Source organism: Hibiscus syriacus, unplaced genomic scaffold (genome assembly GCF_006381635.1).
Source record: "Hibiscus syriacus cultivar Baekdansim isolate YM2019G1 unplaced genomic scaffold, ASM638163v2 tig00113721_pilon, whole genome shotgun sequence".
NCBI classification, from domain to species: Eukaryota; Viridiplantae; Streptophyta; class Magnoliopsida; order Malvales; family Malvaceae; genus Hibiscus; species Hibiscus syriacus.
The window spans coordinates 966,112-978,992 of record NW_024063468.1 but is presented as its reverse complement, the minus strand read 5'-3'; the positions used below and the strand labels follow the sequence as shown (position 1 = coordinate 978,992).

General features: G+C 34.7%; 2 protein-coding genes across 2 annotated transcripts; one reads left to right on the top strand and one right to left on the bottom strand.

The window, feature by feature from the left end:
* The first annotated feature begins 5,522 nt into the window (after positions 1–5,522).
* On the top strand, positions 5,523–6,717 carry LOC120186811 (ethylene-responsive transcription factor ERF061-like). Its single transcript, XM_039190652.1, has one exon. The coding sequence runs from the start codon at positions 5,631–5,633 to the stop codon at positions 6,543–6,545; it is 915 nt and encodes a 304-aa protein (XP_039046583.1). The 5' UTR covers positions 5,523–5,630; the 3' UTR covers positions 6,546–6,717.
* A 1,208-nt stretch (positions 6,718–7,925) lies between these two features.
* Positions 7,926–12,105, bottom strand: LOC120186810 (DNA primase small subunit-like). The gene is made up of 15 exons (XM_039190651.1): positions 11,931–12,105; positions 11,770–11,820; positions 11,506–11,681; positions 11,291–11,368; positions 11,067–11,178; positions 10,771–10,855; positions 10,620–10,671; positions 10,463–10,524; positions 10,268–10,383; positions 10,065–10,186; positions 9,328–9,396; positions 9,091–9,148; positions 8,759–8,832; positions 8,518–8,566; positions 7,926–8,181 (listed from the first exon to the last, which is right to left on the bottom strand). Exons 1-15 carry the CDS (start codon positions 12,040–12,042, stop codon positions 8,039–8,041), a joined length of 1,359 nt encoding a protein of 452 aa, XP_039046582.1. The 5' UTR covers positions 12,043–12,105; the 3' UTR covers positions 7,926–8,038.
* Positions 12,106–12,881: the final 776 nt, after the last annotated feature.

The following is a 12,881-nucleotide window of genomic DNA, read 5'->3' as shown; positions in this document are numbered from 1 at the left end:
GGAGGACCCTAGGGAAGGGCACCCCCCACATCATCCAATAGGCGCATGCAAATGGGACAAGAGACCTTTATCTCTGTAGTTTTTTTTTTTTTTTTACTTTTGGTTGGAAACACAAAGATTTCAAGAGAAAATGTCAAGCTTCCTCACTCCATTAATCACTTTAAACACCAGTAAATTTCGAAGCAACCATGGTTGACCTAGAAAAATAAAAACGGTAAACTACTATAGTCACTCACTCATTTTTGCGTATTTGTCAATACCGGATCAATAATTATTTTTAGGTGGACACATAAATATTAACAACATAAATTTTTTGAAAAGGGTGGGTATAAATAAAATTATAAGGTAGACACCATCGATAAATAAATAATTAAGCGAAGAAAATTCGAATATCAGGGTAGGCCCGTGCCCATCCTCAACAACATGTGGCTCCACCAATGGTATATGCATTGGTCATCCAACTACCAGTTCTCTCAAGTCATGTGTTGCATTTTATTTTTATTTTGATAACCTTTTGTTAAAAAATCAACTATGATAATTTTCACATTACTTTTCTCTTTCATCCTCAATAAGTAATTAATTGTTAAAAATTATCACATCATATCACGTAAGGATCATCGTTAATTTTTTAATAGTAAATGATTAAAACAGAAACAAAACACAACATTGGGTAAAAAATTTAAAAATAATAGTTGAATGACTAAAATGGAAATACAAAAATAGGCGGGCCACTAAATAGGTAGTTTACCCAAAATAAAAATATTTTTTTTTATTAATTTGGGATAAATATAAGGTAGTATATGTTTTAAGATAACTCTCAACCATTTGACATTGAACGCTTACACCCATGATATTCCTGATGCTCAAATCTAAGATTTTAAAGAATAACAACAATTCATTTATTACGGAATTCGCTTATTTCGTGTCCAAAATAAAAATATGGGACTTCAAAATGGTTACAATTATGTAGTGAGGCTTGTTGGGATGAAAGCGCAAATCAAGGCAGGTTGAGCTGAAGATACACATGCAGGGCCACCAGGTGGATTGAGCCAATCACGGAGAGGTGGTCCGATCTTACTCGCAATTTTTTCCCCCCAACAGCGTGGAACCATGATTTTGGAGCAAGTGAGGGAAAATGTCCTTTTGCTTTTGACTCCACTAACATTCCTGTGTTTCCCGCCACTGTTTTGTTTGTTCTACTATTAATTGTGGGAGCTTGATTAGGATAAAGTATATAAATGGTCTTCGATTATATGATATTACTTTATTGAGTATCTATACTATCAAAAGTTATAAAATGGTCACAACATAACAAACAACTATCGAATCTCAGATGACAGATTGACATCCAGCTCAAACTATCATCAATTTTTAACGAAAAATGAAGAGTTTGGAACATAATGAATAATCAGGCGACCATTTTGTAACTTCTAATAATTGATGGACTCAACAAAACAACATCCTATAATCGGAAGACTATTTTGTAACTTTTAATAATCATAGGACTTAACAAAGCATTGTGCTAAAGTCGGGAGACCATTTGAGTACTATATCCTTATTATTATTAATATCAACTAAAATACTATAAGAATAACTTAACAATATAACTAGATTATTTAGAATAAAATTACCAATGATTAGCCCATGATTTGCCCTTACCCGAAGGCATATTATATTTGACGGGGGCTCATCCTTGGTCTAATAATGGCCGATGCGTAGCCCATGTTTACTTTTTGCTGTGTTATTTTATCCATTTGAGCCCAATTCAAGATCTGTAGCTTTTCTCCAGGGTGGGTTGGTCCACGTCCAGCCCCATTTTACCAATATTTAACATGTCATCGAGTGACCTCAGTGATAAAAGAATTATTTTTATTCTTTGATGTCTTGGATTCGAGTACTGAAAATACCTAGGGTGTCAACGTTTAATGTCAAATGGTTGAAAGTTATCTTTGAACCGTTTATCCCATACTAATAAAAAAACATCCAACAAACAAAAATTAAGGCAAATATCTTTGGAAAGACATAATATATGATTTAGTAATTACGAGATGAGTTGCATGCATTCCATTCACGGAGGCTTAACATGCGCAAGCCTTTCAACATTATCGAAGCACTGCCTTAATAATTTGATAATTAAAAATAGGCTTAATGCTCAAATAAGTAGGGGTGTGAAAAATTAACCTATCTGGTTGACTTGACTCGCCGACCCGGATAAAAAAATCGGTTAATTTTCTAAAAAAATATCCGGCCGGATCGGCTACCCAGCCCGACACTTTCTGGATTGGGGCCGGGTCACAAAAATTGATTTTTCCAAGCGGTTAAGTTTTTTTATATATTAACTAAATATTTAATTTATAAAATTGAAATCCCTAACAGGATTATATAATATATAATCTCCGATTTAAGGGAAGTGTAGTATTTAGTATTTTACTTTGTATTAAACGTGTATTTTAGATTTATCTCAGTAGAAGATAAGATATTTTGTGAGTTATAATCGTCTCTTGATATAGTCTTCTAATGATATTGTAAATATTAATATTTTAGTTAATCTCTAACTCTAATTTTATTTGTAAATAAGGATAAAGTTTATTTAGTTAGGACTCTTAGATCAACTAGATCTCTAACTCACATATCAACTAGAAATCTAACACCTTTTGTATAAAACCCCTTGTACTGCTTTTATTTTTTCACTGTGAATAAAAGTCTTATTTTCACCAGCAAACACACAATTCTACATTATATTAGTTTAGGTTAGATCCTATTTCTCATTTTTTTTCCCGACATTTAAATTTGTCGGACTATGTAATTCAAAGTTTCGAACATTTAAATGCGTGTGTTTTTTTATTTAATATTTTGAAAAAATCCGGGTACCCGGAACATCCGGGTCGGGACACGGGTCGAGAAATCATCGACCCGGATGTTCCGGTTACCTGAATTTGCACACTCCTACAGATAAGTATACTTTTTTCACCGAATATGTGTATACATTATTTTTTGGCCATTTAGAAGTTTAACGAAACAAATGTTACCCCTTTAGGTGCCCGGACCATCAATGACGTTAATTTTCACCGTTAAGTGACACATGTCATAATATTATAATTTAAAAAAATATATATTATTTATATTTATAAAAAAAAACCCAAATTTCTTTTAAATTACAGAGAAAGGCCTCAAAATCCCCAAATCTTAACACAAACCCTCCGCTGACGGCCTCTCCGGCCACGACCGCCGCTGCAACCGTAGTCTTTGACATCATCCTAGTTATATGTTGTTGTAGTTGTTGCTTATTCACTATCGGAATCACAATTTTCATCCTAGAGTTCACGGTATATAAAACATCGATTTATCGTTGATCGATCGTCAATCAGTCATGATTTCATAGGGGTTTTGGTCGCCGGGGAGAGGGGAAGTCGGATGAAGCTTCTTTGACGGTAAAGGGTGGCGGGCGGTGTGAGTTTAGGGTTTGAAATGAATGTTTTTAAAGTTTAAGGGTTATTTCAAAATTTATGTGTTTTCTTTTTAAAATTTTATATATATTTTTTAAAATTATCATATTGTGACATGTGTCACTTAACAGATGAAACTAACGCCATTGACAGTCCGTGCACCTAAAAGAGTAATGTCTGTAATGTTAGATACTTGGATGAGACAAAAAATAACGTAAACACCTATTTGACAAAAAAATGTAAAATTTGAATACTTATTTAAGCATTAAGCCTTAAAAATAATTTTAAGGATCGCAACTTTAATGTATAGAGATTTCAAAATTGTAACTCCCTCCAATTCTCTTACAAGGCCTTGACTCCGTATATGCTCCGTCCCCGTCTGTGTCAAAATGGCGGTGGGCATGCTTTGCGAAAGCCCCCGACATTAACATATGCGTTTACTTTTTGTCTTGTTTTCACATTTAAGCCTATAAGCTACCTATTTGTATCGTTCTTAGCTTAAAACTTTTCATGTGTGAAATTCATTATATTTAGTTATATATATATATATATATATATATATATATATTAGTATCTCATTAAATAATTTCAGTAGTTAAAGGGAGTATTATTCTTCTTAGAAATCTTAAGTTCGAATAGTTGTGTATGATGTATATGAGCTATCAAAGGCTAAGAGTGATTATGAATAAATACCTATTTTATAATTACTCCAGACTATTTAAAATATTTGTATTGATATAAATAACTTACAGTTTTTTCCAACTATAATATATTATATAAATATTGATGATATTATTATATGATAATAAAATAATATTTAGTATGTGCATATATATATGATATAAACAATATACGATATTTATATGTAATTATGGTCATTTATTATTATTATTAGGATGGCCCCTGTAAGGGTTTTTGACAGAGGGAAATGAAATCATGACACGTGAATATGGGACAGTGTGGTGTAATTTATGTTGTTAGAGGCGGTGAGTGAATGAGAAAGATTGGCGTGTTGGGTCTAGAAGAACCATACGAGTTGAGGTCCGAGTGCTCATATACTTCCAAAACTCTACTTTTTCAACCCCTTCCCGTTTTCAACGATGTATACGTTTTGGCATTGCTGTCTTTTTGCTACAACCTTATACCGACATTGTTGAATTCTGTTTTGGCATAGTGACATTGTTGGATCTAAACCTAAAACTTCCTTGTAATACAAAAGTTGATAACAGAGTTCGATTAGAAGGTGTGGAACCCTAATCCTGTGCGTGTCACCTTTTCAAAACCCTATCTACACGTCATGAATGCTCCATGCCAGAGATTGGATCCCACATTGAAACTGATTGTTTCTGTGTAAAACTGGGCTGAATTTGTGGGAATAGAAATCGGAAAATGAAGCATTTAATACAATGTCTATGGCTGTTACGTTTCTGAACCTAACCATCGACTTCAGGCAGGCCCTGCATTTTAACTAATTCCATGAAAATGGAAGCAAAGGCATTGTCCTGTTGGTTCTCTATGTCGAATATTTAAAACGGTTGATCGGTTTGAGGGTTGGATAAATGTGTGTAAATGCATGAAATAATGAACGGCTGATAATCGTTGAGAGTAATTCATGTGCTATAGGTACGAAAAACCGTAGACTCCGACATAAGAAAAAGAAGTAATGGAAGCACTTTGGACGTTTATGGTGGGACTTACCTATTCCCAACAGAACTGGATATATAATCAGATTCCTGTCTTGTAAGAATGCAACTCAAGTCGCATTGGATGGGTTTTTTCCCGATATGATTTTTATTTTTGAATCTTACCTATTTGACGATTTTACGTACCAACTGACCCCGGAGTTCAAACTAGCAAGGTAACAAGAATCTTGCTACTTTTGGCTTTAACCGTGCAGCTATAAGTACACCAAAGCTGGCCCCGAACCCATACCCATTTATCAACAACAAGCTATTAATTGTGTTCTCTCTCTCTTTCCCTATAATCTGATTCGTTTCTTCAGTTCATTCTTGCCATCTTTTTTGGATCATTTTCTCTGTTTCTCAATCAATATTGTACCTTTTCTTTTTAAAGCTTTGAATTTGTTCTGCAAGGAAACGGGGCTGTATTTTAACAACCCTTCTTTCCTTTACAATTTCCTCTCTGTTTTCATTCGAAATATAACGAATCAGAGAAACACGAGAGATGCAAGAAATCAACCATCCATTTGGTTCCAACAATGGTGCCGATATTGGGTCTTCGGTATCACAGTTGATATTATCAGCAGGCTCCAATACCTTAGATTCAATATTCGCTCGCTGTGAACCATCAACAGCCACCGCCGGCACCGACTCTGTTTGCGAGCCATTAGGCTCTTCGGTCTATCTCCGTCAGAGAGATCTCCTTCAAAAATTCTGCCAAGGAAACGCTTCGTTTTCGCGTAACTTGGTGGAGACTCAGCTTCGAAACTTCCAAAACCCAGCATTAGGAAGCGATTACGTAAGTCCTCAAAAGGCGAAGAAGCTTTACAGGGGTGTGAGGCAGAGGCAGCGGGGCAAATGGGTAGCCGAAATCAGACTCCCGCAAAACAGAGTACGAGTCTGGTTAGGCACTTACGAAACGCCCGAGACGGCAGCTTATGCCTATGACCGTGCGGCGTATAAACTCCGAGGGGAATACGCAAGGTTGAATTTCCCTAATCTCAAGGATCCAACAAAGTTGGGTTTTAGAGATGATGCAACGCTGAGTGCTCTGAAGAACGCGGTGGATGCTAAGATTCAAGCCATTTGTCAAAAGGTAAAAAGAGAAAGAGCTAAAAAGAAGGCCAAAAACGGCAACTCCGATCGTCCTGTTGCTGAAGCCGAGAAAGATGTCAAGGCAATGGAACCGTGTTCGTCGTCCTCGTCTGTATCGGCGGCGGGTTTTAGTGACAATTTAAGCAGCGAATTGCTGTCACCAAGTGCATACGATGATAGGTTTGGGAGATGTGAGAATTCGCCGTCGTCTGTTCCGAGTGATTATACAGTGATGATGGCGGATGAAGCACAGTTTCAGGACTGTTCGCTTGCAAGAATGCCGTCTTTTGATGCTGAATTACTATGGGAGATTCTTGCTAATTAACATCTTAATGCTCTCAATCATTGGTTTAGGTTCTTGTAGTGTTTTTCTTTAGGTATTGTCTCTTCGGCCTTTGTTTTTGTATGGAAGGCATTAGATTTAGGGGTTAAGCATGTTAACTTTTCTCGAGTTGGAAACACACGAATTTGAGCTAGCCTAAGATGTTATTCCCATGTTCCAATTAAGCAAAAAAATATCTGGTTCATGATATAATAATAAAATAATGTTTTAATTTATTAAGACAGCAAATTCATCTTCTAATCTTAGACAAAAACCAAACACTCTTAATTTTTCTTTTATTTAAATAAAACATTTAAATAGCTTTTATTAGTAATTTAAAATCAATTTGAAATTTAACATTCAACCATCGAATGTAAAAACATGATAACTTTTTCACGACAATATGATAAATATATTGAAATGGTAGGCGTATATAATTAAAATTTAAATGTGGAAGGTGAGATATTAAACGAAGTACTTGGTTAATTCCTCGTTTCATATCTTGTTTATTTTTCGTGCAGTTGAAATGTAATCCAAAAACTCAAGTTCGCCATTATTTATAAATATTGTTAAATTCAAATCCCAAAAAATTCATGTTTTATACATGACTTCTAAATTAATATTTTACTTATTTAAAAATATTACATCAACAAATCGAACATAAATTTGAACATTGTCAACTATTAGACTTAAGATTTTAGGTTAGAAAATAAAAGTCGGACTAAATTCCAAATATGCAGAGTACAAGGACTTGTAGCATATTTTGACCAATAAGGGAAGTGCTTAACCATCAATTAGGTGGGCCCAATATAATGAAAAAACAAAAGGGCAGAGCAATAAATCTTATCTGCAAATTGCAATGCAATTATTAAGTGATGATACTATCTGTTGATAAACCGAGTCATTTTGATGGCGGATTGATCTAATGTAATCATACCCTACAAGTTAATTCAGATCACTTTCCTTATCCTGCAAGTGAAAACAACCACGCATACACTTTCTCGGTCATTGGAGAGAAAGAAACCGTGGTCCTCAAATCACCTCCATCGCATTTATAACAAGATTGAAAGATGACTATACACATCGTCACATTAGACAGATATGGTTGAACCGAGTACGACTTCACATTGGCAATGTCTGTATAGTGGTAACCCTGGTGATTAGAAAATAATACTATCAGGTTTCAGGTTTTCTCTTCACCAGTAAATTCTCCTTCTCGGCTTAACCCTTAAACAAAGCCTTTATTAACCTAACTAGTAAAGGCTTCGATTATCGAAAACATAGTAGAAAATGTACATCAAACCACTTCTTAAGGGGCCTTTGATGAACGAGTTAAGAGATGGAGACGTCAATTTATATTCCAGTTTAGAAGCACTTTCCATGACACATGAATCCCGACATTTGATTAAATACACGGAACATAGCATAAATTCATAAACTGATACATCAGAATCGGAACACAGACAGGTTATTTGATTATACTAGTTTAGAAAAGGTTACCAACTGAGGGCATTCTTTGACTGCTGCAGCTTTGCGTTGTAAGAACTTTCTATGCCCTCCTTGCAAGATTTTAGCAGAGGCTGTAAAAATGTTGTTCTGAAAAACTTGACCGACTCTCCAAGTGAGGTTCTATCGCCTTCTGCAATCAATCAAAGCCGGTAATATCAGAAATACTGAGTACTAATTGCAAGTGGCATTATCATTAGCCAAGTTCATGTCACAGCAGCACATCCTAATACATAAGTGATCAATCACATCAGTTTGTAACCCCTTATTGACTCCGGATATCTGATGCCTGACAAAATTGACCCCGATTTATGTCAAAGGGACAAGAGAAGGAAAAAAATAAAGCTACAACATGTTTAAATAAATGCTACTTTTCCCGGTATTTCATCTTCTACTATTTGCAGGCGACTATAAAAGCATACGGACCTAACCATCATAAAAATAACTAACAATGGAAGAATAAACATACCATTATCAGCATCTTGTCTTAGTCCTTCCCTGTTCAGTTCTTCCAGAAGCTGTCGGATAAATAAATCACAAGAATTTTACGCCAATATCTCTAAAAAGGAGCAAGAGCTCATACAGTTTACACAGGAAATGGAGTATAATTATTTTTCTTGGTTGAAATCTGACAAACTACAAAAATTGGATTTGGAAGTCTTCAGCACAAAAATCCGACAGATAAATAAAAGAGTTGATAGCACAAATACCTGGGATAGGGTTGGCACTATAGTTGGATCAAACTCATCACAATTGTTTGGGTCAATTGGAACACAAACACGACCTACAGGAAAAAAATGTTGAAGAACACTAATGACTACCAAAATTCATGCTGGGTTCTGCTCAAACGAAATTTCTTATTCCTACATATCCTGAGAAGAGGAACAGAAAAACATCCCCTATCATGTGGTATTGATATGTATGTCTCCATGCATGCATGTAAAGTGAGCTGACTAGCAAATTACGAAGTGCCCCAACTATGGTTTCTGGCTAATCTTCACATTCATAACAACTGACGTTGAACAGATTTTTCAACACTAACCTGTTTTTGGATGTACACAGAACGGTGCCTTCAGTAAATGGTTCATGTGCTTCGACACCTGACATACAAACAAACATATGAACTTCTTGCTTCAAAGATGCAATTTATAAGTACCAATTTATGAAGTAGGTGGATGTACTTCTAAGATGAATACTGATATTGTTGACAGAGAATGAACTAACAAAATAAGTAAACAAATAAATAAACAAAACCAAAAGGTGTAATACTGTTGCAGACCTCCATATCAAGCCTAGGGTACGTAAATGAAAAGACAATCTCTTCAACACATCTCCGTATGCCTTGTGTCTGGAAAAGGTGAATCATGCAAAACAATTCAAAAAGTTAAAATACAGTAATTCCGCCTCTAAAATAAAACATACGACATCCAGGTGATAAGCATATTTGAGATAATGTGTTTCTAATGAATTTAAACTTGCCCAGGAAAACAATCAAATTGTAATTGATTTTCAGATCATGGACTTATTACTTGATCCAACTCATTTATTGCTGATATTTTCAGAATGACTTTGATTGTGGATGATAAATAAAAAATGTCATGGACTCACTTTGCTGTAGAAACTTGTTTCTAACATGCAGTGGGCTCACCCCCTTTATTGTAAATACTTTAACATGCCTTGGACTCCCTTTAGGATCCATGAGGAATCATTACCAATCTTGAGTCTCAAAAGCCTATCAATCTGTTTGACGGCTATAATCAATTTACGATGGCAGTTTTATCTGTTTAAATATAGCAAACTCATCCTAACTAAGAATATTTTAGCAACACAGTTAGAGAAGTTAATCTAGAAACATATTTAAATCATACAACTGACAAAAGTGAATCAAGTGTTAAATTCACCTATTCAAACAGAATGGTCCATGCCACTGTTTGTGACAAAAATGTTTAAATAGAGGTTTCAACTTTCAACTGCAAGTAGGTTCTTAACACTGATTTTGAGCATACCAATTCATACCTTTTGTTTACCGGATTGCAGGACAGACTTTAGTTGATCCCACCTAACAAGATTTATGTCATCTTTTGACATGGAAGCTCGCTTATTCTCTTGCCACCTCCCCCTAAGTTCAGAAGCAACAGCTGAAAATATAGAACGCACATACATGAGCAACTGCTAAGATAAATGCCATAACTAGCCATCAAAGAGACTATAAATTTTACATGCATCAGGAATCATTTCTAGTATCTTCTCATATCTCTCTTCAGAGGAAAGTAAATTTTGATTTGGAAGCATTTTGGCCTCGAAAAAACCCTTCAGAACTTCAGTATAGGATCTCCTGCAAAGTAAAAATATGCCTCAGAGGAGACTGGAAGTCGAGAGTAAGGAACTTAAAAACAAAATACAATATCACTTACGCCAAGAAAGGATGCAGAACAGGGCCTGGTAAAGATATCTTTTTGTGACTATTTTCATTGCCCTGAAAAGGTACAAAGTTAATGTTTTCTTGGTATTAGGGGGGGGGGGGGAAGGGAAAGCCAAATCCAGATGCATTTCACAGCACTTGTTAATCACCTTGTACACACGGAAATAATCAGCAATAGCTGCCCTCTGTTCATTAGTCAGCCTGTAGAAGTTATGAGAGGAAAATTGATATCTTTATGTGATAATACAGGTAAAGGTATAGCAGAAATAATGTGAAGATTTCAAGGGTTTACTACATTACCTTCTGGCTTTTCCATCGCAAACCCAGCAGTGCACACCACGCCGACCACTATATACCCAGAGAATGTGATTAAATCCGAAGTCATCTACATTATTAGAACTTCAAAGTTAATTGGTGATGTAAGAAAAAGACCTGCACACATCATGCGCACTCAAGAAACCAAATGTGCCTATGTAGTAACGCAGAATTTTTGAAGGACAGCTTAATAACTCAGTCCCAACTAGAATACTGCCAGTTTAGTAAGCCGGCAATGAATTAAAAGTGCATTTAGCAAACCAATGTATTCCAGCTTTTACCTCTGAGAGCAGTATCAATCACTTTAATAGCAATTGTCATTAGAGGCCAGCACTGCAAGCAAACATCTGCTCCTGTGCAGCAATATCTAACATCATCATAATCTGTTATATCCTGGGAAAAGAATACAACATAACTCCAACAAATCAAACAACATGGTCGTTACATGTACTGAGATTGAAAAGTAGGCTAAGATGCTCAGTTTTCTAGAGGTCCAGTAGCTTACAATATCAAAAACCAATTCTCTCTCAACCGGAGTGAAAACATTGTCACCGCTTTGAGCATAAGCATGCCTCTTAGCAGGCTGCAGTACAGACAATAGATCATGAACAACCAATAAAACAACTGACCTGAATAACTAATAAAAACAAAACGGGCAGCTTTAACTCGAAGGGCTCCGAGAGACTATTAAAAATTGCGTAAAGATGAAAGAAATCTTACATCAACGCTATAGACAGGCCCAATATCTATCTTGAACGGACATTTCTCTTTGATGGAATTTTCCAGTTCTATAGCACTGTTGAAAGACTGGAATCGGATATAAATATCATTTTCTAGCGTGAAAGAAAATTCCCTTCTTCCAAAGTAGGACTTGTCACAAGCAGGATGCTTGCCATCTGCAGATACCGCATCGCGATATATATCAATACATGGGGGGGGGGAATTTCAAAGCACAACTTCTAGAATAGAAAAGGATTTTGTTACCATGTCCGTAAGACAACCACTTAAACATATCAGCATGAGGAAATAACTTTCCTGTCATAAAATTGGTTTCAGATTTCAAACACAAGTTCTACAATAAAAGAAATACTCCATTATTCAAGGAGTAAGATGAAAATCTACAAGAGACAAATGAGAATTTTCACCATAGTAGATTCTGAGATAGTTAGCGTCGAATCTATCAGGGACGGCATTTGCTTGCTGAGCTCCATCAATCACCATGTCATCTATTCCGTTTTCAGCTTCTTCTCTCGTCATCTTTGCTTCAAAATGAGGATTAATTTTTTGTTTAATATAAGAATTTGGGAAGATAGAGTTCACAGGAAGAGAGCAGGATGGCGGGAAACGAAACGGAGACTAGGGCAAATAAATAAAACCTTTGGCGGGAAATGTTGGGCCTGAAAACTCCGCCCAAAAAAAATAAGAACCACAAGCCCTAAGTAAGCAATTGTTTTGACTTTCACCACGTCCGTCCAAAAATCCTTGGACCTATCAGAACGGGTAAACTACAATATAAGTCACTTAATTATTTCGATCAATAGATTTTTAAAGATTACAAAATAATTATTAATTTTTTTAAATGAATATAAATATTATTATTAAAATTTTATATTATTATTGTAGTCACTCATCTTCGTCTGGGATTTTGTTTAGTATATATATAATGATAATATAATATAATTTTAAAAATATTTTTTTGAAATATATATAATATATAATTTTAAAAACATTTTTGAAAGCGTATATAATATATAGTTTTTGAAACATTTTTGAAAACGTATATAATATATAGTTTTTGTAAACATTTTTTAGAACGTATATAATATATAGTTTTGGAAATATTTTTGAAAACGTATATAATAGATAGTTTTGAAAACATTTTTGAAAACATATATAATATATAATTTTAAAAACATTTTTAAAAACATATATTATATAGTTTTGAAAACATATATAATATATAGTTTTTAAAAACGCTTTTGAAAACATATAACATATAACTTTGAAAACATTTTTTAAAATAGTTTTGAAAAAAAAATAGTATGTGGTTTTGAAAACATATAATATATAATTTTAAAAACATATATATGTGTTTT